The 26,712-nt window shown below is 49.9% G+C and overlaps 9 protein-coding genes and 1 non-coding gene across 10 annotated transcripts; 5 read left to right on the top strand and 5 right to left on the bottom strand.

Annotated features, from left to right (window-relative positions):
* Nucleotides 1–1,959: 1,959 nt before the first annotated feature.
* Nucleotides 1,960–4,552, bottom strand: GLRG_11501 (uncharacterized protein; the record flags this gene model as incomplete). Its single annotated transcript, XM_008102185.1, has 7 exons — nt 1,960–2,115; nt 2,176–2,902; nt 2,970–3,118; nt 3,197–3,577; nt 3,740–3,822; nt 3,880–3,959; nt 4,017–4,552. The coding sequence occupies 7 exons, from the start codon at nt 4,550–4,552 to the stop codon at nt 1,960–1,962; spliced, it is 2,112 nt and encodes a 703-aa protein (XP_008100376.1).
* A 1,468-nt stretch (nt 4,553–6,020) lies between these two features.
* GLRG_11500 (chromo domain-containing protein) lies at nt 6,021–6,665 on the top strand (the record flags this gene model as incomplete). Its single annotated transcript, XM_008102184.1, has 2 exons — nt 6,021–6,023; nt 6,108–6,665. 2 exons carry the CDS (start codon nt 6,021–6,023, stop codon nt 6,663–6,665), a joined length of 561 nt encoding a protein of 186 aa, XP_008100375.1.
* Nucleotides 6,666–7,837: 1,172 nt separating this feature from the next.
* GLRG_11499 (uncharacterized protein) lies at nt 7,838–9,707 on the top strand (the record flags this gene model as incomplete). The annotated part of the gene is made up of 2 exons (XM_008102183.1): nt 7,838–8,137; nt 8,220–9,707. The coding sequence occupies 2 exons, from the start codon at nt 7,838–7,840 to the stop codon at nt 9,705–9,707; spliced, it is 1,788 nt and encodes a 595-aa protein (XP_008100374.1).
* A 451-nt stretch (nt 9,708–10,158) lies between these two features.
* GLRG_11498 (cytochrome P450) lies at nt 10,159–11,725 on the bottom strand (the record flags this gene model as incomplete). The annotated part of the gene is made up of 4 exons (XM_008102182.1): nt 10,159–10,246; nt 10,379–11,013; nt 11,076–11,597; nt 11,660–11,725. 4 exons carry the CDS (start codon nt 11,723–11,725, stop codon nt 10,159–10,161), a joined length of 1,311 nt encoding a protein of 436 aa, XP_008100373.1.
* Nucleotides 11,726–14,021: 2,296 nt separating this feature from the next.
* Nucleotides 14,022–14,483, bottom strand: GLRG_11497 (chromo domain-containing protein; the record flags this gene model as incomplete). The annotated part of the gene is made up of 1 exon (XM_008102181.1): nt 14,022–14,483. The coding sequence occupies one exon, from the start codon at nt 14,481–14,483 to the stop codon at nt 14,022–14,024; it is 462 nt and encodes a 153-aa protein (XP_008100372.1).
* A 616-nt stretch (nt 14,484–15,099) lies between these two features.
* On the top strand, nt 15,100–16,956 carry GLRG_11496 (uncharacterized protein; the record flags this gene model as incomplete). The annotated part of the gene is made up of 3 exons (XM_008102180.1): nt 15,100–15,509; nt 15,723–15,924; nt 15,994–16,956. 3 exons carry the CDS (start codon nt 15,100–15,102, stop codon nt 16,954–16,956), a joined length of 1,575 nt encoding a protein of 524 aa, XP_008100371.1.
* Nucleotides 16,957–18,566: 1,610 nt separating this feature from the next.
* On the top strand, nt 18,567–18,944 carry GLRG_11495 (uncharacterized protein; the record flags this gene model as incomplete). Its single annotated transcript, XM_008102179.1, has 2 exons — nt 18,567–18,731; nt 18,786–18,944. The coding sequence occupies 2 exons, from the start codon at nt 18,567–18,569 to the stop codon at nt 18,942–18,944; spliced, it is 324 nt and encodes a 107-aa protein (XP_008100370.1).
* A 1,778-nt stretch (nt 18,945–20,722) lies between these two features.
* GLRG_11494 (uncharacterized protein) lies at nt 20,723–20,942 on the bottom strand (the record flags this gene model as incomplete). The annotated part of the gene is made up of 2 exons (XM_008102178.1): nt 20,723–20,736; nt 20,792–20,942. The coding sequence occupies 2 exons, from the start codon at nt 20,940–20,942 to the stop codon at nt 20,723–20,725; spliced, it is 165 nt and encodes a 54-aa protein (XP_008100369.1).
* Nucleotides 20,943–23,035: 2,093 nt separating this feature from the next.
* On the bottom strand, nt 23,036–23,151 carry GLRG_12553. Its single transcript, XR_001139477.1, has one exon. It is a non-coding gene; the product is annotated as a 5S ribosomal RNA (ribosomal RNA).
* Nucleotides 23,152–24,597: 1,446 nt separating this feature from the next.
* GLRG_11493 (uncharacterized protein) lies at nt 24,598–25,134 on the top strand (the record flags this gene model as incomplete). The annotated part of the gene is made up of 1 exon (XM_008102177.1): nt 24,598–25,134. One exon carries the CDS (start codon nt 24,598–24,600, stop codon nt 25,132–25,134), a length of 537 nt encoding a protein of 178 aa, XP_008100368.1.
* Between the last annotated feature and the right edge of the window lie 1,578 nt (nt 25,135–26,712).

Raw genomic sequence — 26,712 nt, 5'->3', positions numbered from 1 at the left:
CGCCTCCCTGACCTAGAAATGCCGAACATCCGGAATGGCACTGACTAATGTGGAGAGTTAAGAGGTCGTTCAGCGATCGAAAGGAGCCAGTCGTCGTAGAAACCGGCAGCAGCGCAGGACACGACACGCCTTCCACCGCAGGGACCCTATCGAATTTAGGGCGCAGTTCAACAATGGCACTAGGTTCATGTCCTGAATGAGATCTCATGAATGACGCAGTGGCTGGTCCTAGTGGAAAATAAGTGTCCGGTGACTAGTATGTATAAGACAGGCAACTACACGTATATGCGTTTATTTACCTAGACTAGAATCAGTGTGGAAGGCAATGCCAGCATAGTAATGATCTAATTCTCTGATAAATAAAGGATTCTAATACTATATTGATGTTAACGTTTCTAATGTCTAGTATCCAGCTCTACACAAATTCACTAGTCTTCATCATTACCCCACGGCTGGGATGATGCTTCCGCCGTCAAGAGTGTCACATAAGAACTCTTCAACTTCAAACGCAGTGACTGAATAATATGTGGCACGACGTAACCTGTGGTTCAGTATCTGCAAGTGGATATTGTTTATAATAGAAAATGCAATTGGTATGCCTGGTTCAACCGGGATATATGAGGAATTTGTTAATAAGAATGGAGTCGTTATGGCAAGACATTGATACCCGATATTGTCTGTAGCGTCCTCGCGTAGGTTGTTCAAAGCGACATCATGAGAAATACTAGCCACACCATCTGTTTTAAATACATTTCTAAAGCCGTTAGATTCTTACTCCACCATGGCTTCGCACCCACACGGCTTCAAAGTTCGCGCAGGGTCAATTTTGTTCCAAATTAACCACTCCGCCTAGATATCTAGAATAGGTTTTCAGCGAAGCAGAAGGTTGACAAGGTTTTGAAAACGTCCCGTTGTGTAGATATACTTTCTAATCTCAAGTAATGTTGTCACGATAGAAGTGAGTTTAGGTCTCAACTCCAGCTTGATGAGAATCGAATCCTTGCACCTCGTGTGCCGAAAACCATACCATTTATTTTCGAAGCGGCGCATGAGCCATGGTAAACATAGCCAGACTATTTCTTGTGGCACCCGGCATATAGTGAAATATTTGATTCCATTCATTTAGTCAAACGTTAGGTCATTGCATCGGTGTTGCAATAATCGTTGAATATTCTGCCTGTAACGTTGCATACCGGGTGGTTACTTTCCACTCTATTCCTCGTGACTTACACGACCATGCCCTTGCTGCCATCTTTGGCATATCTGTTGCTAATAATGTCGCGAAGGCTTGTGCCTAGAGGCTACGATATTGTCCTAGGCCATTCTCGGCATTGGGTCATGGCATGTGCTCGGCCTGGCGCACGTAAGCGACAACTTTGGTTGAACTGGTGGAATTGACAGTAGTTAAACGGGACGATGTAGACAATTGGATAGATAAGAGAAGGCAGCTTTGTTTAAAGTAAAGGAGTGATGTGATTTTTGCTAGGGTTTTATCATTACGGCTTTTTTGAGAACAAAGCGATCAATAATTGTGGCTTTTGGATATTTTGGACACTAACAAATAGTACGCAAAATTCAAGCTTTGATGATAACTTGGACAATCCAGGCAGTTGGAAGCCTACAATACAATCTCGGATGGATAATACGAGGTCAGATACTCAACCTTAAAGACTTCAGGCGCGCTAGGTCATGATTTGGATGGATGCAGGGGATACCTGGTGGGAGTCATAAGAAGGCAGGAATCAATGTCACAGTAGTTATTGCATTTCCGCCATCCCTATATGCTCAGTCAGGGTAACAGGCATCTCCCTAGATAATGATAACAGAAAGGGAACAAAGTCGAGAATGTTAATTAGATGCTATCTCTCGATTACATTATATAGTGATTAGTTGACTAAAAGAAAACATATTATCTATATAACGTTTACAACCACCCCACCTTCTAACAATATGTCACTACTACGCACTATAGTCTACAGGCTTAGCCAGAGGACCCGTAGTGATAGGAGTTAGGGTTGGCAAGCTGTCCTCAGATAGGGGCGGCGCAACATGCTGTAGCTCGACTTTCATCTTGAGGGAGGGCGCTGAGGAAACTGGGACAATGGTTCCATTTATCTGTTATCATAGGTTAGAATTCAATAGTTCACAACACCTCTAGGATTCAATTGTACTCACGCTCTGTATAACGACGGACAGTTGCTTCTGAATGATCTCTTTGTCGTCAGAAGAAACCGCTGGCTGTTGCACCGTTGTACTGTCTGTTGTAGAACTGCTGTTGTTTCCCTGGGGTTCTGGGATGGCCATACTCTTGCCCAGCTTTTCCAATGCCGTGTTGAGCGACACAGCACTATGCATCATTCCTGATGCCGGCATGCTCATGACGCTTATCTTCCCGGCGAACTCGCCGTCCACGTAGACGGAGACACTGCAAGGCAACGGCAGCTCGCTGCGCTCCAGATCGACCAAGGCCGAGTACTTCTTGTGCGGGGCATCAGGCTGGAATGTGGCCGGCGGTGCATAGGTGCCTGCTTGATTTCTTTGGGAGTTGCAGCTGGAACGGCGATGCTTGCGGCGAACCTTCCTGCTTGTGCTGCTCGGGCCGTACAGCCGGTTGACTGACACTGTCACCTGGCGGGCTAGGGCGTCCTGGCTTTGGTTCCAGTCAATGATCTCGGGATACGAGTAGCCAAAGTTCTTGATTTCAGAGGCCGTTCTGCCTGTGTGAAAGTTGCCAGACGTGTCGCGGTAGAAGGGCTTGAGAGGACTGTCTGCGGTTATTGGCGTGTTGGCTGCCGTGGCAAAGAGAGCTCCGGATGGTAAGGTTTGGGTCTGCGTCTTGTCATTGTAGTGTATAGCCTGCCACATGGCGATGAGGCGGTCGACATTGGTATGGTGCAACATGCTGGGTGGCGCCACGCGTGTCAGTCTGGGAAAGACATCTACCATGTCACTTTGTGAGGGGAACCTACAAGAGCGGATCAAAGGCAGAATATTCTATGTAAGCCATAACCGCGTAGATTGCTGAATGCACCGAGTTGTGTACGTCCTCGAAGCTGTTTCCAGAGCTCCCCGTGCTGGCCATCGTCTCGTAGTCTGTGGCGGTGGTAAAGACATTATACTGGGAGGGGGCATCAGTGACAAATTCGGTTCCTTACAGCTGTTATACCACCAATTTGGTGCAGCGCTTCACACATACCGTATTCGCCTTCAAATCATCCTGGCTAAGCTCTCTGTTGGCCAAGGTTGGCCGGTTGTTCCCGTTCGAGTCCGGCCACCGCGTCGTCACGGGGAAACCCCAGCAGTTACGGTCGCCACTCGTTGGAAAGTAGCTGGAGGCCGTGTTCAAGGGGAACCTTTGCCATTTGTATCCCAGTAATGGGTTTGCCATGTTAACTTGACCGCCAGGCCCGTTAACGGTGATGGTTGCCTGCGTTGCGATCGAGGGAAGCTGGGCACCGCCGTCGGCCGCCCAGTCCCAGTAAGGATGTCTCCAGTTATCGGCTGCTGTCTTGTACTCTTCCGCGCGACTGCCGCTATAGTTGGCGGCGATGGCCTGGATGTGGCTGCCAAGGACTTGCTGCGCTGATTTTAGCTAGAAGCCCTGTCTAGATTGCCTGTTGAACAGGTGCGTACCTCAAATAAAGCAACGTATGGTCGATGCCACATAGGAAACTGAACGTTCTGAGAGGCCGTATGTGTTAGTATTACGAGCATTGTTGTAAACGGCGAGTATACTAACACCGTGAGGGCAGTAGCCGCCGCCGGAACCACCCGATACCGCCTGGACGCCGTTCCAAGGGATGTAGGGTCGCCCGTGGATGCCTAAGAACCTGGTCAGTCTAGTTCCGAACAACGACTATGTTTTGGTAGTGCACATACCGCTGATCTGAAAGTACGATAACATGTCATTCTCCGGAGCATCGTTTTGCATTGCAGCAAGGCCCAGTATGTACAGATCCCTGTAATGTTGTAAGCCTACCATGACTGCATTGTGTGAAAATGTGGCAGGTTCCTACCATTGTGCACCGGAAGCCTGAAGGTCATTGATGTTCTGGCGCAGCGGCCGCTGACCAGACGAGCTGTCTACGCCCGTCTTCAGACCCGTAATCGCATACGGTGTGGATGGCGATGGGGACACTTGTGCCTGCCTGCTGGATGTGGACGACGATACAGCTGCGGCGGAGGGGCGGGAGGAGGTTGAAGTGGTTGTGGTAGGCCTTTGTACTGCACTTGTAGACGTAGGTCGTATCGAGACTCGGGCAGATACCTGCGAAGTCGTGGGTCGCGATGCAGGGTTCCCCGATGTCGCGACTGACGCTGCCTGGCCCAGTGGCCCCGGATGCGGAGGCCCTGGAGGCGGAGGCCCTGGAGGCGGCGGTCCTCGGGCTGGTGGTCCTCGACCTGGTGGTCCTGGGGGCGGGGGACTACGGGGTGGAGGGCCCCAGACTGGGGGGCCGCGGCCCGGAGGTGGGGGTGGTGACCGTTGAGCCCCGACAAGGGCCGGAAGGACGCAGACAGCGACAGTGGCTGCCAACTTGCTAAGGAGGACCATGTTGACGAATTCGAGACTGCCGTTGTTTGATTCGAAGTGATTATTCCCAGTGATACTGCCTACCGGGTTCCATGTCTATTATACCTTACAGGCAATGAATATTGGGGTTAATCACTAGTTTGTTGGGATTCCTCCGTTCTCCGGCAGTGGCTTTAGTGTGTAGCATTATCTACGCTTAACCGGCACGTCTACAGTTTGCCTTTCAACTAAGGACATGGCCCGAGATTGAAGATCGTGGTAGCTGATTGGAAAAAAACGCCTTTTTGATCCATGGCTTTGTTTAGTAAGATGAACAACACGTATTAGGGGCCAGGCACAGGAAGCATTGTGCTACTCTGTCGAAAATCAGGGGGGGGAAAGGAACATGGCCTGAAACTACAGGATCGTAATTGTGGTTTTAATTGCAGATTAGCATTGTAAGGATCCAGCTAGTCATGTTAGTTTAGGGGTAAGCAGGCCGCTCCGTCCGAGGGAGCTTAGTACGTGGCGGGAGCCGTTTGTTACATCTACACTAGTGTCGCCTTGACGCTACTGACTTGGCGGGAAACCAGTGTACGACGACGGGGAAATTGTTTCGACTCTCATTTCCGGACGATCTCAGTTGAGATGTTCGCTCGCGAATTGGTAAGTTGAGATGAATCTCGTAGCCGGCAGAAGATCTAGAAACAAGACACAAGGCCACAGGCCTAGTTGTGTCTCATTACGCCTAAGAATGGCACATTGGTAAATTATGTGCCTGCTACCCACCTGTTGTCGCTGCACTTATTCCCAATGTTATTGCCTCACACGCAAGTTATGTAAGATATGGAACATCCCTCTATTTGAACATCACGGCAGTGGCATTTGTGGGAATCGCAGCTGCTCCGACCCTTTTTGTATTGCTGCGGGAGTTCCTCAAGTCAAGAACAGGTGTAAGGGTTACGTAGGATTCATCTTCTTTCTGTACCATGGGCACGAACTCATCGATTTGTGCGTACACTTGCGTCAATGCATCTGGCGCTCAAACAAAAACGTCACCTACTGTCTATCACAGTGATAGCTGCCAGTCAGGATACCGAGATACGCGGCCAAGGCAAAGCGGTCCCTCGTATATCACGGGGCCACACATGGACACAACAATGCAAGGACAAACGACCCGGATATGATGGCTGGTACTCTTAAACACATGTTATAATTGTGTAATCCAAGCACACCATAGTCACCTATTGCTGTCTTCTCTATAGTGTCTGGTTCTTTACCTGTGATATGTGGAAATGCCCTGCTTAGTCATCCAGGGCGGGATGATTACATAATGATTCCGCCGTTGCACCGTTTCCCCCGCGACGATGAACCAAAACGCTTGGCCGCCGTCGCGTTTTTATGCATCCACGGACAATCACGAACCCTTGCGGGTGCGCTTCAGAACGCGTCTCCGCGACGCGCCATCTCCATCCCACCGGACTAGTACATAGGAATCTCTCTCACAGCAATGGTAATTTGGTTTCGCTTTTCAGTTCAAAACAATGCCTCGCTGTAGCCTGATTGCGCTTTATGCTAACGTGTCGTTTGTCAACAGAAACCCAAGTCGTCGCACAAGGAGCAGGCTCCTAGAGTCGAGATCGTACCCTCTTCCCAAGTCTCGGACGTGATACCCCTTGTTGTGGGGATGTATATCGCTGGTCACGGACGAATGCGCGACGGCGAGACGGTCTTGAAGCTCACGCGACAGAGCAACAACCTCGACGATGAGCCATTCGTGGCATGGGTCCCCGAACACACGCTGCAGTACCTCGATGCTGACGCGGTCTATGAATATTGGGAGGATCTTCCGGGCGGCAGGGACCATCAACTCGGATACGTGCAAAAATGGAATGCAAACATTGCTGCAGGCCTCAACAAGCAGCACGGTATCCCTTGGGAGATATTCAAGATAAACGAATGCAGAATCCGCAACCGGGAGATGGAAATGCTGGTTCACTGGCAAGGGTACAGGGAAGAGGAGTCCAGCTGGATCGCGGAACGCGACCTCAAGCAGCAAGCGCCCCAGATGGTGTCGTTTTTTTGGGAACAGCAAAATGATCCCACAGCAGTGGTCTCTAAACAGTGGACGCAAACATCTCTTTCCCATAGATGACCGCATCACTCTCGGTCGCGATGCGGAATACCAGTATTAGGAATGGAGTTGAAGGCTATCTATTTGAAGGGGTCTGCGAAGGTGGTAGGCAGACAAAATCCTCGGTGCGTTAATGATTTGAGCACCTGGCAGCGGAAAACAAGAGTAGGTTTGCATCAAGAGAGCCATCAGGGCTGCGGAGGGCAGATTGTGAGGAATATGCTCTCTGTCTCCCTTGGCTGTGGTATGTCACAGAAACATAGGCTATCAATCTCACCTTGTCCTTGCGATATCGAACCGGACAAGCCTGTCATCCAGACGTAGTGCAACTAAGAACATTGTCATTGACGATAGCTAGTCCTGACTGATGGCGCAAATATAGTAAAGAGGCGCATCTGCCCCCCTCTCAATCATGGGGCCAGAACAAGACAGAATAAAGCCCACATGTCACACGTGGGTCTCTAATCAGCCACTGACTCCAAAATTAGCAGCGGATGTTTGGTGGTGTTGGTGTGCATATCCGACTAATGGCTTGCCGTGACTTCGTGAACCCTATGACTTGCGATGGCAGCCCGTAGCAGTAAACCACCACGTACCTACCCATGTACAAACCTGATTGAGACACCAAGCGAGAGAAACTGATGATACGAAGCAATGAATTGACGAACTCTTGAGGCCTTGTCAAGAAATCCAATCGTTGTCAACTTTCTCACATCCTTTAATGCTCAGGGATGGCAGCTCCATCACGGCGCGTCATAACATTGAGCATTATCTCCACCCGGACCGGCCCAAGCTCCAAACAACCCTTGTCAAGTGCAAAAGGCAAAGTTGTATCTGCTGCACCCACGGACGCCACAGACGCCACAGCCAAACTGATCAGAATCACCCCTCCATTATTGGTCAGTTTGAACGTGACCGTGATCAGACTGCCATGGACGTACGGATAGTTAAGAACTTAAGGTGACCATAGGGGGGTTTACATGACCTGGCCATGGCTAGAAAGGAAAAGTGGGTCCACCTAGGACCTGACCAAACCACACGTTCTGTCCGACCGGCAGGGTGTCTTACGTAAGGGGTGCCTCGACCGCGTCCGCGATCCTGCTTTACTCGGTAGTTTCCTAGGAACGGAGTATTCGCAACATTATCGCATCCATCCCGACAGGGACCTCATTGTCCGTCTCGGCCTCATCCACATGCACTCCGTAGACGAAAGAATCCTGGCGACATGGCAGGTCGACAGTCTCGAGGCCATCTTGGGCCGGAACCTGTCGCCCAGGACGTGGAGCCAGCAGCTGCGTAAACGTCTCTTGGCCCTGAGCCGCCTGGTCTCCCTCCAAGAGGCCCGCGAGTTACTGAGACAAGAGCTCGCATCCCGCCTCAACGATCCCGCCAGGAACAGAACCGCGCAGCGGAAACACCTCTGCGATATCGACGTCCTCCACGTCGTCAACGCCCAGCAGAAGGAGAACCCGCGACCCGAGCTGCTCGACGAGGTCAGTCGTCTATTTGCTTGCTTCCTTTCCTGATTGTCGCCCCCGTGCGGCCAGACTGACTGGTTCTGACGCGCGTTGCAAGGACGAACAGCTGGACCCTATCACTGTCGCTCCCGTTTCCACTCGCTCTACGAGGCGCAAGAGAGTACGATCACAATCTCCGGACCAGGTAGATGCCCGGCCGCCGTTGCGTTCCCGAAGCCCGGACCTATCCACCCCCTTCACACTGGGTCGCCCACCTGGTCGTACGGCCCGAGACGATTATCCTCTCCAGCTTCTTGCACGCACCGCGGCCGATTCCAAACCCCCTTTTGTGCCGATCCTTCCACGTACCCATCGCCCGATGCGGGTACCCCCAGTGACATATCGTCACGGCCCCACGGCGGACCACGGCAAACACACCGACACGATAGTGGTGGAGCCGAACTCGCCCGAGAACCCATCACCCCAGTCGAGAAAGGAAGTTGCCATTCCTCCACGAGACGGCCCGAGCCCAAGGCCGACCCCCGAGACAGGCGATGCCGACGAACTCGCCAACGACGACACGACGACCAATGACGCCGCGAACGACAGCGCGAATAACGAGATTGCGGGCGCTGATGTGACTGAAAACGACATGGCGAGCGACGATGGGGCGAACGAAGGCACGGCGAATGGAGGCATGAGCGACGACGGGGCGAACGGCGACATGACGAATGGGAGCAACGACACCGATGTGAAGATGGTGGACACGGTCTCAGTCCAGGATACCCCACGACCGCAAACCGCCATCTCATCGGCTCCGAAAACCCCGAACTCTTATGTAGATACCGTGTTTGTGCCATTTGAGGACGAGACCGACACGACCACGGCGGACGCTACCTTGTCCCGGGAAATCCCACGGCCGAAAACCGCAAACCCACGTGTCGAAAACGTGTTTGCGCGCCTCAAGAACGAACGAGAGTACGAGATAGCAGACCTCGAGGGCGAGGTGCAGAAACTGAGGTTCGAGGTAGACGTCAAGAGGACACAGATTCAGCTATACCGGCACAACCACACGCAGGCGCGACGGCGTGCCGAGCGGACCCGCGGCTCACTAAATGACTTGGTGGCCGAGGAGGAGGAATCCGGCCAGGTGGGGGAGTACGACGAAGCTCTCGCGGAAATCACCGCGTTCGGCGAGCGATACTCATCCATCCTCGATGCCACAGGCGAGGAGAACCTAGGAGACCAGAGGAGACAAATCCCCCGTACCCCCGCAAAGCGAATCTCGTCAAAGATGTCATCGCGGGGGACGCCGGGCCTCCAGGACGTCAGCGAGACCCCGAAGGTGCTTCTCACCAGCCTGCACGCGGCCATCAAGATGCAAAAGGCGCTACAGATCGAAAGAAAGACGGCGCTCCAAGAAGCGAGAGTGGCGGCGGAGCAAGAAGTAAAGGACGCCGAGGCCGCTGTCGTCGAGAGGTTGGCGGAGGCGGAGGAGGCGGAAGCGAGCGTGACGAGCCTGCTGGGCACTCTCCAAAGTCTGGAGAACTATCTGAACTCGGTCAAGGAGCAGGCAGTACTCCTCGACAAGATGGGCGCCTGTTAAAGTTTGCATGAGAAGACATCAGAGCGGTATCAAAACTTGGCGGTACGGGTCGTCAAGCTTGGAGGCGAAAGGGCTGGAGAACATCCGGCCCGACTCTAGTCTGTCTTGATATGTATAATACCGTTCGCAAGGCGCCTTGGCTCACCTTGGCTTACCGACATGATCGCAAGCCCTTTCCGAATAAAGCAAGCGACGCATGTCTGTCTCTCATCCAGGCTGATAGAATGTCGCCAGCCTCGTCAGCTGTATTTCGCCAATGCAGTCTCGAAACACCTGCCGCCTTTCGCTATGCCATGCTTCCCGTCGGGGCATGCCAGCAAGACCAGCCGTCCATCTTTGTAATGTACAAGAGTGGTGTTACCCATCCAAGTTAATTAAGCAACGATGTCCACTGGGGACCATAAGGAAGTATAGGGAGGGCTCCATATCCTTGTCACACATCCCCTCTATATCAGATACTGTGGCCTTCGGGAAAGCCTTGAAGAACCTTGCAGTGATTAGGCGGAGCTCGATTCGCCCCAAGTGTCGACCCAGGCAGGCTTTGAAGTATTAGTAACCTTGAAGAAGAAGAAAAAAGGGTGAAAAGGGCAAAATGGCAGGCGGGCTTACTTCTAGAACCTCCTCCAAATGGCATAGTGCAGTCCTTCATCAACTGCGTAGTGTGCTCCCACCTCTCCGGGTAGAAGCGGTATGGGTCAGGGAAAGCATTCTCATTCCGATGGAGACTATAGGCTTGTGTTGTGACTGTGAAGCCACTAGGGATAAACCTTCCAGCAAACTCAGCACCACTGGCAGGGACTATCCGCGGGAGGCCACATGGTAGAGCTGTATAGAGCCGCAGTGTTTCGTTGACAACCCAATTTAGGTACTTCAGCTCCCTCAGATCGTCGTAGGTATAATCATCGGGGAGGCCGTCCAGCTCCTTTAAGAGCTTAGCTTTGATGTTGGGGTACTTGCAAACAGCCCAGACAAGGTAAATCATAGAGTTAGCGGTGGTGTCGCTGCCGCCTACAATAAAGACCTGAGCGTTGTCGCGGATCTCAATCGGCGTCCATGTTTCTTCCTGCCCTGCATTGTACACCTTTGAGAAGACGCTTGGGTGTGAATCAGAGCCAGTCTCCTCAATCCGCTTGGCGTGGCGGTCTAGTGCGTCTTGGGTGTAGTCGAAAGTTCGATACTGAATGGTTGTGGCTTCCTTGAAGACCGGGATAGGGAGATAGAGCGACAGGAAGGCAATTATTGGGAACGTAGTGCGAAGGCTAGAAACAAAGCCTAAGCTGATAAAATCATTGACGGATTGGTTTTTCTAAATGAGACCACAGTCAGCGTGTTGTTTTGCAATAAAGCAATGGCTCAATGTTGACATACCTCGCCTCTCTCTAGATTCCCAAACGACTCACCAAAGGTAAGATCACCAATGACGTCAAACGAGAGAAACATGAACCACTTGGCAACGTCGGCCGCCCCGCGAACTTTGTTCTCTTCCTCGATGCGCGAGATAGCAAGTCGCACTTTGCTGTCAATCCGGGGCAAGAATGTCTTCAGGCCAGTCTCAGACATGGGATTTGACAAAAGTCGTCTATACTTGCGATGAATGTCTGGATTGATCTCGTTGAAGACGCTTGAGGAGTCCGTAACGAGTTGGGAGTACCAAGGCGACTTGAGGAAGCCGGTCTTGGCGCCGATGATGTGTTGGCATCCAGGCGGGTCAGAGACATCGACCTGGTGTGGGCTGTATCGCACCACTGGGCCGTATTTCGCATGTAGCTCGTGGATCCAAACAGGATGGCACGCCATGATGGTTTTATAGACGGAGGCCATCGTGGTGAACCGGGTGTACCATGGACCTGGGATATGTGAAAGCGGATTTGTGATGCCGGCGTAGACATACTGCTTTTCACCTAGTCAGTTTGGCCCATATTGGCTAGTTGCGCCTAGCGAGTGATACACACCGTAACGAGTGCGACGCAAAGAAGGGCGCCTCCGAGGAGTAGAGTGTCTGTCTTGAGGAAGTCCATGTCGAACGCAATTACACGTATTTGCTAGTCAACAACTGTTACAATTTTAAAGCCCACAGTAGGGCATTGAAGAATACTTATGCAAGAACGAGACAAATCCAGAAGGAAGAAAATGATGTTTATATATAACTAGTTGACATCAGTAAATGGAATGAGCCGTAAGAATGCTGAAACGAGTTGGCACCAACAATCATGGGGTGAGTTTCGCAATAAGAGCAACGCAGAGGCCACACCAAAATTCGACAGGGAGGATATCGCTTATGCCTTAACTTCTACCTGCCAAAATGGCTTCATCTGTACTTGACGGAATCCCCCAACGGGGTTGCAGAGCTATTCTGGCCGGGGATGTGGCGGCGTATGTATACGGCTTGAAACCGTATTGGCATCAGATGCGAGTGATGACGGTAGACAACACATTCTTTGGGGAGCCGAATATACATAAGGTTCAGCGGAAATAACGTCCGAGTAGCAAACATAGGGACAGCGCCCCAAACCCCCCACCCCCACCGTTCTAGCGGGCATCGGATCACTTGCCCTGCAGAGAGAATTTTTGCATAGCAGTATGTATGACAATTAGAAGCTACGGTTGGTAGGTGGTTGAGACACGACGTCTTTGGTTGCACTATGAAGTAGCTTCAAGGTATCAATAGGTCCGCTCTTCAACATTTCGTTAGGTAGTACTGCAGTGTTCAGTGTGTGTCGACGCAGGCATCTCTATCAGTGCCAGTCTAGAAGCACAAGCGCAAGACGTGCCCCGCAAGCCACAAGGTGTAATTATATACAATCCAACAGAGCCACCAGCCACCCCCACTTACCCTATCCTCTTCTCCGGCGGGATTCAAGGGTGGCCTTTTAGAAGACCTAAACCGGCCAGCTCAGTCAAGATGTGTACTTGGTAGAGGTAGGCAACGATGGACGTAGTAAGATGCAGGAGGTGGATCAAGGCATGCTCCATCTTTGGGCCGTGGAATGGTGCATGTATCAACATCATGATGATGGGTTGAGGGGTATTATTGGAACATTGTTCAGCATTACCGTCTGCTACACTGCGCAGTATGAGCTGGAGGAAAGCGCAGTGTCTCTGAGGGCAAAGTGGTATGACAGTACATCAGCATTCTGTCACAAAATGCAATCAAGTTCATTTTCGGCTTCACCAATACCTAGACCCAAGTTCTTTCTTAACTCACTTAAACCTCAGGGTAAAACAACCATAACTAAAGCAGTTACCAAGAACCACAGAGGACTTGTTTTGTTTCATTAATTATAAAATCTAGGAAATAGGAGGGCTACTTTTTCTTTTTCATATCCAATACTGCTTGCCGATCATGCCGATGAATATACCTGAATAGAAATAATTATATCGTAGATTAGGAAATATAGAGATGACATTTCTTTCTGTCTGACTTGAGTTTTGCCCAACCATCATGGCCGTCGTTCGCTTCTTCCCCATTTTGATAATATTTTTCTCAGTATTCTGTTCATCAGGCTTTCTGCCACTCGCTCTAGATCAATATGCAGTTCTACAACATTCTTGCAATGCTAGCCACCTTCGCCGCCAACGCTTTGCCCGACAGCATTCCCACTGCGCTTGTTCTATACGCCGATCCCATAGCAAACAGGAATGTTTTAGCTTTCAGTCTCTGCAGCGTCACTCGCCTTTCTTCTTGCATCTTCTCCTTTGCTTCGCCTTCGTGACCCCACTGTCCCTTCCTGCCATCTCGTCTGCTTTGCGTTTGCCGTTGTTTCTTGCGTCTGCCCTAATTACCTACTTCCCTTTCGCGCGCGCCATCTTGAAGTACACCAGTCAAGATGTACCCTTGACCGAGCTACGAGGGATGGCGTTTCTGCTTCTAATGCCCCCCGATCGAGCGCTGCAATAACCGCTATGGTGGTGCTCCACGAAGAATCATCTCGGGGGTGACCCTTACATTGAGTTTAGGATGGCTGTAGCAAAAGTACAGCGCACGATGTAGACAATCAGTTATGTCATCACTGGATGGCACAGACGTCTAATCATGTGCCCATTTCCACCAACGACTCTAAAAGCTTGGTCATCTATAGCGCTATGCTGTCGGGATAGTGGTGAGCTATTCCACTATTACCGCCTTCGCCTGGACAGGCAACAAAAGGAAAGCTGCACCATGCAACTAATTACAAAACGCTCACTAAGGAAGCACTGTGCCCGGTGACGCTCAAGAGTAATAGAACCCAACTCCTCCCCTGGTGGTTTTGTGACCGTGAATGTGGGGGACCAAAACTGTATCCATACTGAACTGCGTGACCGATAGGGGCATGGTCATCGTCGTCGTGTCCTCTTCCGAGGTGCCACTTTGGCCGATTTGATGTGCTCTTTCCAAAAGGAAGTAACAGCTTCAGGTGATTGCTGGTCGATATCCCGTTCAAGAACCCAGCTAGACTCTTCTTCTCGGTATCCTTGCCAGTGGACTAGCAGCTCCGTCTCTCTTTTGCGGACTCTGAATTTCGAAACTCTGAAGATCTCCCACTTAACGTTGTGCTGCTCGTGGCGACCCAGACGACGGTTCGCAGCCCATTGATGTACGTAGCCCAGCTGGTAGTCCCTACCACCCGGAAGACTCTCCCAGTACTGGTACACTGCCTCAGGATCCTTGGCCTGCAGCGTGTGTTCCGGGACCCAAGCGAGAAATGCTCTTTCGTCGTTGTCGACTTTGTCGTTACCTAGCGTGAGCTTCAAAACCGTCTCACCGTCGTTGAGTCGTGCATGGCCGGAGATGACCATCCCCGGGAAATCGGGGAGATCATCGGAAACTAAAGCGCGTCGTACGGCTGGTACTTTTGGAGCCGGCTCTTTATCAACAGGCGGGTGCGGTTGCTGCCCAAGGGAGCCTCTATGTTAGCGCGCCCCAGGGCCTTTGAGCAACGGGACTCTCGATTTTGCAATCTTGGCTGACTTACCGTCTTCATAATTGACTACTATCTTGTGCGCCGAGGTCGAAAGTGGGTGTCACCTCAGGGGCGCGTTCTGGAGCGCGCACGCGTCTGTTCATGATGGATAATCTGGCGGAGACGCGTTTGTCAAGGGGGAGAATGGGCCTAGCGGAACACATTTGTCTGTGTCAGCACATGTCCCACCTGGCACCAGGTGGGATAGGGTGTTATGTAATCAAGGCGTATCGTCACACGTTCTCTCTTATTGACTAGTTGGACTCCCGTCTTCACCAACAGCACCAACACCAACACCAACACCCTTTTCCAGATGCGTTGCGCTGCCCGCCCCCTCCGTCCCGTCCAATCTCAGGCCGTTGTGTCAAACCGATTGACCCATCCGCGTCATGAAGGAGTGGGCGTGTAAACACTGTAACCAGGATGGCCCTTCAGTTATCAGTCCGCCTCGGATGTTTTCCAAAGATTGGCGTGGTGAACATCTGCTCCATGAACGCTTCTGCCTGGGTTTGGACTCGAACGGCCGCCCCCTCGGCCTGCCTCGAGAGTGCCCGGCATGTAAGCAGTCACTAGCGGCCGGCAAAGAGCCCACCGTCATTACCTGGCGCAACCATTGGAAGAAGTGTCAGCCCGACTATCCCGTCACCAACGTCTTCACCATGAAGAACATCATAGCCATGTTCGAGAAGGATTTACTACCGACCACGGACTGGAACGCCTCGTTTGGAAACATCCTTTCTCGGAGGGCCACCTTGATGTCTGACCGCACACTCTGGCCTATTGCTCAGAAATGGGAGTCGAATCCGAACGCAGCCGTCCAAGAAACAAAGACCGTTTTGCGCGCATACCGGGATGATTTCAGGTGAGCCTTATTCTTCCCCGACCTGTCATGTTCTGGCCCTGCTGCCATTCTCTCCTGGCCGCAAATCTTTGCTGGGGCATCCTGGTGACGGGCGACGCCCTCGATTGGATAGGATACAAAACCGCCGGCTTGCCCAACGAACCGTGGGAGATACTAGACCAATGCATTCGGTCACTGCTTGGAAACAATTTCGTAGTCTAATGATAACGGCAGTACATTCTTTCGTGACGCGATTCCGCTCTCCTTCCACGCCCACATTTCCGATGTAACCCCCCACATCATTGTCTCTGCCATCCTCGCGCTTGAGCTCGAGTCGAACTGTCTAAAGAAGACCGAGAAGTTGTCGGCCAAGCAGATTCATGATTGCGGCGTTGCCGTTTTCAACGGATCCTACGGCGCCGGCCGCGGAGTTCTGGTGAGCCATTCGTCCCTCTGCGATTCAAATCCTCCTACCTTGCTTGCTCACTCATGACTGTCTTGAAAGGCTGTGACAGCCGCCGCGCCCTTTATAAGGGAAACGTCGTCCGGTCAGGCGCCCACTGTGCTGACACTGGCCCAATTACGCTCCCTCCCCCGCCTCAAGCAGACCCTTTCGAAGCTCAGGGCAGAAGGCACCGTTGCCGTCATTGTCGAGATCGTCGCGTCCTCGACGGGTCGGCTGTTGACCAAAGACGAGTGGGAAAACCTGGCCCAGGCATGTCACTCGGCCGGATTGTACCTCGTCGTCGACGAAGCTCAGACGGCTGTTCGCTGCGGCGCCCCCTTTGCCCACCATCACCCCACCTACTCGGCATACCGCCCCTCTTTCGTGCTGTTTGGCAAGGGACTTCGGGCTTGTGGCATCGCAGCGTACACAGACGGCGTGATGACCACCAGCCTTGGACATACAAGCGAGACCATGCGCAAGGTGACGTATCGCCTCGACTCGACCTTCTCGGAACCCATCAACTCGTACGTCTTGCTTCAGTCGTGGGCCATTGTGCGTGCCGCGATGAAGGAGGACTGGCCGCGCCGCGCCACGCGGATCGGGGAGAACCTGCGGAGGATCCTGGCGGACATGACTCCGCCAGCCAAAACGACCTCTGTCATGGGAATGGGGGCCTTCATCCTGATCGAACGGGGCCAGGCTGCCACGCTGTGCATCACCGGCGCCAGCGCTGGCAAAAAGACGATCCGGTGGCTACCCCCCCTCGACAAGTCCCTCGCCAACTACGAGGCGGTTCGTGCCCTGTTCGGGCCCGCCTCCGCCATGTTCCGGGACGACCTGTACCAGCTCCTGGACGAGCCAACCATGGTCTGCGTCAATTGCGGCGAGGCTCTCGAGGGCGCCGAGGGCACCTCGTGGGTGCGGTGCCCCACGTGCAAGGGGGCTTTTTGCGGGTTCTGCACCGAGGAGGGGTATGAAATGGCACCTGTGCACCAACGAGGCGAATGCCTGTCGTTCTAGAGGGCCATCGGCGTCGCCTCTTTGAGCGCGTGTGCCTTGTCGTGTATTCAGATGCGTCGACTGGCCCTCAAATCTCAACACACATCGTTTGCTTACCATATACCGCCCCCCACCGCTCGTCTTATATATTATTTCTGGCCAACAGAATGGTCGCGTTACTGGGAAGAGTAATGAGAGCCGCCCCAGTGACGTGAGAATCGGAGCATTATAGCACCATTCATCATCTCATGGCATTCCACTCTTGAGAACGCCTATGCCGCAGAAGGCAAAACTTGAATGCGGTTTGATAGAAGCATTGTAAGCAAAATAGGAAGTGCGATAATGAGAATCGGTGCAAGGTGAGAAACTAGGCGCAGGTTGTACTAATACGGGGGCATAGCCAGCCAAGTGGTCTAGAACTCATAATGACCTGAGAATAGGGATAGGGGTGTGGGTTGAAAATTATCCATGTTTTGTGCTTCATAAGGTTACTGGAACTTCACGACAATTTACCGTAATTCTTTACTTTTCTGTTAGTTTTGGCTCACGTCGCTTTACTAGACTTAGTGACTTTGGTTTAGCTATACAGAGTACTCCGTACCCGAGGCCAAAACAAGTGTCCAAGAACCCCCGAGTCATAACCACACCTGCAGTTCCCACTACTGTATCAGGTGGTTTCAGAATACGTTCGTGACTGTACTCCGTAATTAACACATTATGAAGGATAAAGAATCTGAACAAGAAAAACATTACCAAAAAGCTAGGTGGTGGGCTGACTTACTATCTGTTTAATCTGCTCACTTATTAATTCATGGCAAATGTGGGCGACAATTGTTGATTGGTACCTAGTACTGGTATACATGGATGTTGGAGCATCAATACTGCTGTAGGGTTAAAGGTCAAAGTTGATAATTGTAGCATCTAAGGCCTCCTTTTGCGCTACCTCGCTTGGCCTCAAACCACGTATCTTCGTTTGGAGACTCGGCGAGTATCACGCATCTCGGCAATAATTTAAGTTCGATCAATCAAGCCTCTGTGTAATACGCATCCAGGTGAACTGATGAGAACTGTCGACTATACTGTACTCGCCGGAGGGACTGCTTGTATACTTTTTTCAGGACCAAGAACCATGTGTCACTTGTGCATACTTTTCCATCACTATTGACCCAGGCTGTCTCCCACCATCCCCAAACCGTTGCTCAGGCCCCAGCCCATCAACATGTTAGCTCTTAACAAATCAAAGCTCAAGCAATAGGAGCCCTATATTACGACCCCTTGATCCACATTACAACCTTTTCAAAGACCTAGCTAGGGAGTTCTTTATATGGCACGTGCACGTCATAACAATATATATGTAACAATACGAAACTAGGGGATAAAAATAAGGGGTAACGCAAAACCAGCCAACCTCAATACGGGCTAGTTTACTACTGTACGCAGCTACTAGTTCTCCCTATAACATCAAGTCTAGTAAAGCTCGATGAGGAATGTATAAAGTGTAGTCCTCTTCACCATCAGGTGTTAACTGTCAGCTCATTCTTATTAGCCTCAACCTTCTGTCTTTACGTGTGCCGGTTACACATTCATTTCAAGTTCTTTCTTTTGATATCCTGTTCTTGCATACCGCCATAATGCACGCCTCCACGGTCATTTTCGCCCCTCTAGCTCTTCTGGCAGGCCTGGTTGCCGCCCGCCCCTCGGATTCTAACACCCCTGCCACTGGCGAACGCTGCTGTAATGGCGGCACAAATGATACTTCCGATTTCTGCCTGAGCTTCGGCTTAAACTCTTTCTGCGTAAGCTAGTGTGCTCATAAAACTCGAAGAGCGTATGTATCTAAAGTCTTGCAGTGCAGCGGCTTTGACGCTAGCATAGGGACCGGGTGCGACGATATCCCCGAGTTTCCAACAGGACGTAACATTCAGAACTTCGTCCCCTCCAACACCGGTTGCACCGTTCCAGGCATCAGGTCGCGTGGCACCTTACCTGGCTTTATCGGATGTGCCTAAGAGCATGTACCTAGACTACGTTAAATGTGTTACATCAACCTAATAACGATATGATTCAAACAACTTTCAAGGTTGCTATGCACAGTTGCATATTTCCTCTCATATGGCCTATAATGCAGATATTCACTGCGGCGTACACTTGACGATGTAGTATACAAATATATACTTGGCACCATGGAGCTGACATCTCTTGGTTCATCTGTCTTCTTGAAACACATCAAGCCAACAACCTCCAGCTCTCGGGAACACAGTCAACTCAGACGTTGCCCAACCCGCAGACCCGGCCTGTAGGTCATCATGCAAATAACCTTCAACGGCAAGACTTGTGCGCCCACTTCAACGTGTTGCATCAAGTTATCCCAGATAATGACTGGTTTAGATCAAAGGTCTCCGTGAGAAATAACCCAGTTCCAGTTTTGTAGGGGAGGAGGGGATTACCCCCCCCCTCTAGGCCTTGACAAAAAGGCAAACAATAGATCTCAAGCGTCCTCCCATCTCACCGAAAGAATCGTTGAAAGCGGAATTGTGTTGTCTCTGGGGCACTATTGCAACTCTAACCGCAAACTCGCTTGCAGAGGGCCTAGGGAATCGATGCATGTGTGTCGCAGGTCATATGGACTGTTTTCTCATCAAATGCACCTGGTCTAACGACTGGTCTCATACATCAGACCATGCCTTTCGCCAGTTCTGAAATCTAGGCCGCATATCTGCAAGAAACCAATTCACAACTTTGTAGTTTTCTAGCGACCCCGCTGGCTAGAGTTTTCTTTTACCGCTGCAGCAGGAATTTTGAGACTTGCTCATGGGGGAACCTGTACAAATCGTCCTTCACACAGTTTAAGAAGATATGCAAAACGCTAAAAGTTGAAGACAAGCAACATTGAGCTACGCAAACTGTCGATTCGAACTTTTTTATAATCCAATGTTGTTTCTTCTAGACCAGTTGGATTCTTACTTTGGTATAAGGAGCCAGGACAAACATGTCCGGCGACATAGCTGAAGATCGGTAGATTGCATATGTCGCTGCAGGTCACTTGAGTCACGTTTCGTATTGGTCACGGTCAAAAGACAGAAACAAAGGCGGCGGCTACGAAGACAGAGAAGGTAGTGAGAACCTTACAATAGAGCTAAGTGTAGGTAATACCTAAGAATATTTGACTTCAACGCCAAGTAAAGAAGCGTAAAAAGTATTAGGGCTGCTCTTCCTGGCACACTATATCCTCCAGCCGGGTTGGTCGTGAGCATCTCTGCGGTGCATGACATATGTTTCTGGTCATAACGAAGAGAGATTTTCTTTGATAAAAGAAAGCATCATCACTGCATCGTCATCTGGCAGGCTTCAATATGTAATTGGACAAGTGCCGATGAGGTGGTGTACTCCCTCTGATGAGTAGGCGTACTCCCTGAGTCTTCACATTGATCGAACCAGCCGGATTTCATTTCCAGTAGCAGACAAGTGGGAGTTATCACAGCATGGTGTAGACATTTCTCGTTTGTTTTCACCTTGGGCCGCACTGGGGGGCGAAACTCCGACATCGTGTTCCATGACTTGATCACGGCATGTTGAAACTCAACAGTGGCATCGGCATTAGTTCCCATCAAAGCCTTCCTCTTCATTGAGAGTATTTCAATTTTGAATAGGCCCTACGTTGTATTTCCCAACTTATTTTGTCTCTCGAAGCGGGCTCTTATCAGCACCCCTCATCACCGCGGCAAAAGGCGATTCATATTCCATTTATCTCCTCGGGATCGATTCAGCCCGGTGGATCCGCAGCGCATCAAGCCTTCGCATCTGTGTTCTGGATTAGTCAAAGACCGATAAGAGGGGGAAAAAAAGGAACACGGACTTTGCTTCTTAACACTACGAGCATGAGCAGCGCGGGCCTGCTTCGCGGCCTTGAGCTTGTCGCGTTTGGCCTTGGCGGCTGCGATGCGGGTGCGAGCGTGAGCAGCGCGAGCTTGCTGCGCAGCTTTAAGTTCCGTCTCGGCACAAGACATGTTTGATTCCCCTAGATCGATCTTTTGTTCGGATTGATGTGTGATAGTGACCAATGCTTTGCCTATGGTAACGTCGGTGGTGATGTTGCTTGTTGTAGTTGTATTGTAGTTGAGGCTTTGTTGTCCCCTAAAGCGCGCCAGGCCCCCGCACTCTAGTGTCTCAGCCACGAAAACCCCCTGTCCAATCGATTTGCTGGTCCACACATCGCCCAGCCATCAAAGCCACTGCACATGAAGACTAAGCCACACCTCATGCACAGGCGCCGGAGCTTAATACTGTAATGCCAGGGAGGCCCTTGGTAGAGCATCTATTGAGTGCGAAGTGACCCTCACATAACCCAAATATGGGTCTCTGCAAATGATTACCGACAGCTATTGGATAGTTGGCCTGGGTTGCTGTAGTCTTATTGGTCTGAGGTGTGTGGGGTTACTTCGCACTCAATGGGATAAGCTCGGCATATTTCTTCTGAATTGTGACAGAACTGCCAACTTTTGGAGTGGCGCTCACCGCCATAGGTTATTGAAGACATGACGGAAATATCGTCTGTAATTTATCCAAACGGTCATTGAAACCTACAACAATTAGTCAGCGCCGAGTCAACTTTGCCTAGAGAGAATCTCAATATTTGCTCCGTCTTCCGGTCCACCCCCTCCGTTCGCTTCCGGGTGGGTGACTAATTGCCACCATGTCTCTCTGTTTACCTGAATTTGGCATCACTATGATCTATCTCGTAACAGCACAAACACCTGCACTTTGTTCTGGTGTCACAGGCCTCCGCCCTGTAACCCGATTTTACCATCAGGATAGGGAGGTTGGTGTTCATGCTGTGAGAAAGATACGGAGTGACAACGTCGTTGGCCCGCTGACCTGATCCGGCAACCACAGTGCTAAACTTTGGAGTCTCAAGACCTTCGCAGGCTCTTATAATTTGTAGTGTATGGGGTGTCCCAGAGTACCAAGCCACGTGACTTCGTCACTATGCTCAGAAGGATTACCGGAGCAGGCTTTAGGCAGCCGCAACGAAGAGGCGTGCATACGACCGGGGGAGCGCAGCGACAAGTCATTTATGGTGCCACGGGCTCGGAGACGCGGGGCAGGTGGATGCGGAGCAGCCAGTGATTCAAGCACGGGGACCTGTGTCGGAGTCAGGCGTAGAGTGTACGCGGAGCTGTAAGTGTGAAGCAACTGATTGGTGGTGTTGCTTCCGGAGGTCGTGCAGGGAGCATTCGGAGGAGAAACGGACTCGGCAGTATGAACCTTTGATGTGGTGGCCGCCACAGGATGAGCAGAGTTGGCGAGACGCTTGGCCGTCGTTATCCATGTTCCAGTCGTACTTGGAGGAAGAGCATGATAACCCCAAGAGGGGTTCGTCCATCGTGGCAGAACGCGTTGTGAGTAGAGTGTCGCCGGGAGGTCCGACGGCAGAGCGCGTTATTCAGGTTGTACTAGCGGTGTGATACACCCGTCACCGGTTGACTCGAAAGCGGGAGCTGTTGTGTTATCATTACTTTTTGGACGGAGACTGGAACCCTGTGCCTGAAGCGCCGGTACCCGTGATGGTTGAACGAACGGAGGTTGTCAGGTTTGCGCTAGAGGCGATCTGTGATCTATTTTACAGGGCAGACAGGGTCTGCGATGGTGGTTTGTCTTGATAAAGCGTCCAGCTGGTGTCAGTCGTTTCGTTGCTGTGATGGAGTTATGTCGCATATGTGTTCTGTATTGCCTTAGGAGGCCCGAGGTCTCGAGTACCTTGTTGTTGAACAGTGATAGGCGTTGTGATATATAGAATTAGTGACGCAGACTAGAGTTGTCAAGGTGGAGAGTTTGATTGATTAGGTGGACGTGCTTTGAGTGATGCTGTTTTACGTGGTGTTGTTGTTGTCCTCGGTGGAAAGAGATGTGTTTTATTATAGTAAAGTAGAGTAATTAAAGTAATAGTCAACAGTTGTAAATACTTAAGTTAGTCTTAAAGATAGTGTATACCTAAATAGTAATTTACTTTTACCTCTAATGATTGACAATAAGTCCCTAAATGATCTTCTAGAATGTGGAAATGGGTTACAGGGCGGTAGGGGGACAAAAAAAACAAAATAACATACAACACCAGGTATTCGCTGGTCGTCACCGACCCAACTACTAATCCGGCCCTCACTAGCTTATCTATGGGAGAGCGGACGGGATCCCGAGTTCTCCAGTGGGTATGGTCGTATGTGCTATGTTTGCCCCATATGCAAGTTTATATAGATTGCCAGAAGGCAATACTGTGATCTGCCTGGCAGCCTTTCATTTTCGTTGACCGCGGAGTTGGTCTACCGGCCTTGTTGAGCTCTGCAGAATGCGGTGCATGCGTCTTCGCCTTTGGCTTAATTATTTGCTATGGGCGACGTTGAGGGTGATTAGCGAAACCTATATTTGCGCTTCTGATGCCAAATCTCAAAAATGAAAAAGCAGGCGATTGACCTTTCCAAGCGGTTTGAGACAGACCTGCAACTCTGACCATGACACTGTCACTGCGGCCTAAGAAACCTTGCGCCAGCTCTCAGTTTGGGTTTCCTTTTTTATTTTTATTCTTTATTTTTATACATTTTTTGGCCATGGTTTCCCTTGAAAGATACTCACCTCTCTGGCTTTTCTTAGAACATGTTACTACGATTGACCATTACTTTAAACCCTCTCTTGAACACGGGCGATGTCCTGCAAGCCTGGTTCTTCATCTGGATCAGGTACGTCCGGTCTCCCCTAGGGGTATCCTCACGTAAGCCTTCCCCGCCTAATACCCGCGTCGAGATCGACTCTGTCACTTGGGCCATTTGTAGTCGTCGCTCAGTTTCCGCACCATTCAAACCCCCTTACAGCCGTTTTACTATTGAAATGTTGCACTTGGGTAGTGATGCAGATGGTTCCTTGCCCCCTTCCGGTTGCTAATTAGAAGGTATGGAAAATCGCTCCTGTGGTCGGAATCATACCGATCAGTCACACAGTGACCGCTGCCAGACGTACACATCCGCGTCACATGGGCACATTCTATGTAAGTTCTCCCAGCCAGCCACAACGCTACCTCAAAATAGCAACATGGAGAGAGAGCCAATCGACGCCAACAACGGCGTATACGCTGTGGATACAGCCGGTCACAATCACGCCCGACTGCTGATCCTTACTACTCCAAGTATATTCAGCTGGGAGCTTACTTAGTACCCTCAAGTGATATGTCAATTATGATTCCATTACTGGTGTTTGGTGCATAGCGCTCTAGTACATTTCGGCACCCATCCATGTGCCATCTCCTAGCAGCTGAACTATAGTAGCATAGGTAACAGTAGCAGCCGGTTTGAGAAATCATTGACTGAGAATGAACCTGGATAACCAGCTAGTGTTTACGAGCTGCGGGTGAGACTTGAAGACGAACCAATCGTTAATAATTGTGGAGGCCTGGTTCAGAGGGAGGCCGCCCAGCTGAACCTCAAGTGAGGTATTATATGTGATCGGAAATAGGTATACATCAACAGGCAGTGCCGATATGTTAATACTTTTCTAATGCCTTTGTGCCACGCGAATCCACATAGAAAAGCCTGCTGAGCCGGACCCAATCGCATAGCAGGCAGCATCGCCATCTACTTTATATCATAATCTATATCTTCTTGATTCGAGTTGTTCATGGAAATGGCGAACTTGACGGACATCAAAGATGTCCTCTACCACTGGATCAACAACGACGGCGGCGCAAGAGACGGCCGCGTTGGCAACACCATCAGCAATGGCTACTTTGAGAAGGGCGGCTGGGAGGGCTGGGCCCAAGTTGAGATCGCCAACGTGATAAAGGCCAAATATTCGGGTCTGGGCGTCACGCGCGAGGATGGCGTCTACGAAGGCAGCCTGGCGCGATCGGATCTTGTGCTGGTGAACGAGGCTTCCGGCGTCCGCAACGTCATCGAGCTCAAGTGCCAGCGTGGCAGCGCGAGTACCAACTCGAAATGGATCGTGCAGCAGGTCATCGACGATGCTGGCAAACTTCAACGGACGCTCAAGCCCGAGTTTAGGCCGGCCAAGTGTTTCGCGGTCGGCATCGCGGTCACGCCTGACGCGATTGCAGAAGTCAAGGACGACGCCAACTGGGGCAGCATCCGGTGGACTGGGCAGTTCTGCAAGAATGAACAAATCCTCACATTCTGGGTGGAGACGGATGTTGAGTGACGCATCAGGCCATGCCAATCCCTAGTGTAGAGGTATTTAGGCTGGGACCATGCAAAGAAGCAGTAACTTCAACCATTTCACTTGAGTTGAGATACCTACTGAATAAGACAACTGAAGCTGGTGTATCATGCTGCACAGGCATCGCAGCCACCCAGCCGGCACAACGCCCATGGCCGCGTGGTCCAGCAGTGCTTGCGGGCGTCTGTGGGCCGCAGAGGGGTGACATGAGATTAACTGATGCCTCTCTATCAGATCTGCTCGACAATTCTTCTCGCCTGGATCCTAAATCTTCGTTAAGGGTTTGATCGTAGAGAGAGGGTATTTTGTTAAGGTGGGGTGGTGGAGAGCGGGAGTTGAACGAACCTCTTAGACGCTTCTACTAACAGCTATCTTTCTTAATAGCAACCCATCTTGTCCCTAGCTAAGAATGTTACTTAGCAAGGCACAACGGAATTCTTGACAATCTTAAAGCTAACGCAAGAGCCCGAGACATACTGCACCCCAAGACCTACTCCAGTGTCAGGTGCCTAGAGCGGGGCCCTAGGGGAGCACTAGAGTAGGGCCAGGACTAGATAAACTAGTTACTAAAAGAATATAAAAAGAGGAAAACTCTATAGGACTTAAGGATTAAAAGAAGTAAATTAGAATAACTATTATAATTAAACCCCAACTATACTTATTATTAAGTCTTTTACTTAATACTATTTTTACTGTTATAATATTAACTATTGCCTAGATATTAGTAGTATAGGCTAATGCTAATAAGATAGCTATAATAACTATAGCTAATTTACTATAAAATCTACTAGATCTATAGGTATATTATATAGTAAATTTGCTATATAATACTATAATTGTTTTCCTCTTATGTATAATTAGAGAACTAATTTTTACGCTATTTTACTTATTACTACCTATTAATATATATTGTTAACTATATTACTACCTTAATAATAACTAATACTAATTAGTAGTTAACTTTTATAGTAACTACTACTATACGAAACTATAAATTAGTAAGGTAAATATAAAAAGATATATCTTTTACTATTAATTATTTATAAAGGCCTAAAGTAGGCTCTACTAAAAAACGCTACTATAAATATCTTTATAATAAAGGTTATACTATATACTTATTATATGTTAATTTATACTACTAAGTAACTTATTTTCTTAACTTATAAAAAGTAATATAGATCTATATTATTTACTTAAGTAATTAACTTTATTACTAATTAAGAAGTTATTCTTAACTATAAAAAATACCTTACTTTCTATACTTATTTACTAATAATTAGTAATTATTTACTATTTACTGTTTTATTATAAGCTTATAAAGCTTATTAACTTTTTTTATACTTCTTTTCTTTATTAAGTTACTTTATATTACTAATATAATAGTCTTTATAACTTATAAGTAAGTAATTAAGATAAGTAACTATAATAAGATAGTAAGTAATACCTATAGCGCTATTAAAGACTAAAAGAAAAGAAGAAATTACCTTAAATATAAGGTACTACTTAACGCTATTAAATAAGTAAAGGTAATCTAAAGCGTCTATAAGATCCCTAAAGGCC

Source organism: Colletotrichum graminicola, assembly GCF_000149035.1.
Source record: "Colletotrichum graminicola M1.001 genomic scaffold supercont1.90, whole genome shotgun sequence".
NCBI classification, from domain to species: domain Eukaryota; kingdom Fungi; phylum Ascomycota; class Sordariomycetes; order Glomerellales; family Glomerellaceae; genus Colletotrichum; species Colletotrichum graminicola.
Note: the sequence above shows the minus strand (reverse complement) of the source record. Positions and strands in the feature narration are given on the sequence as shown.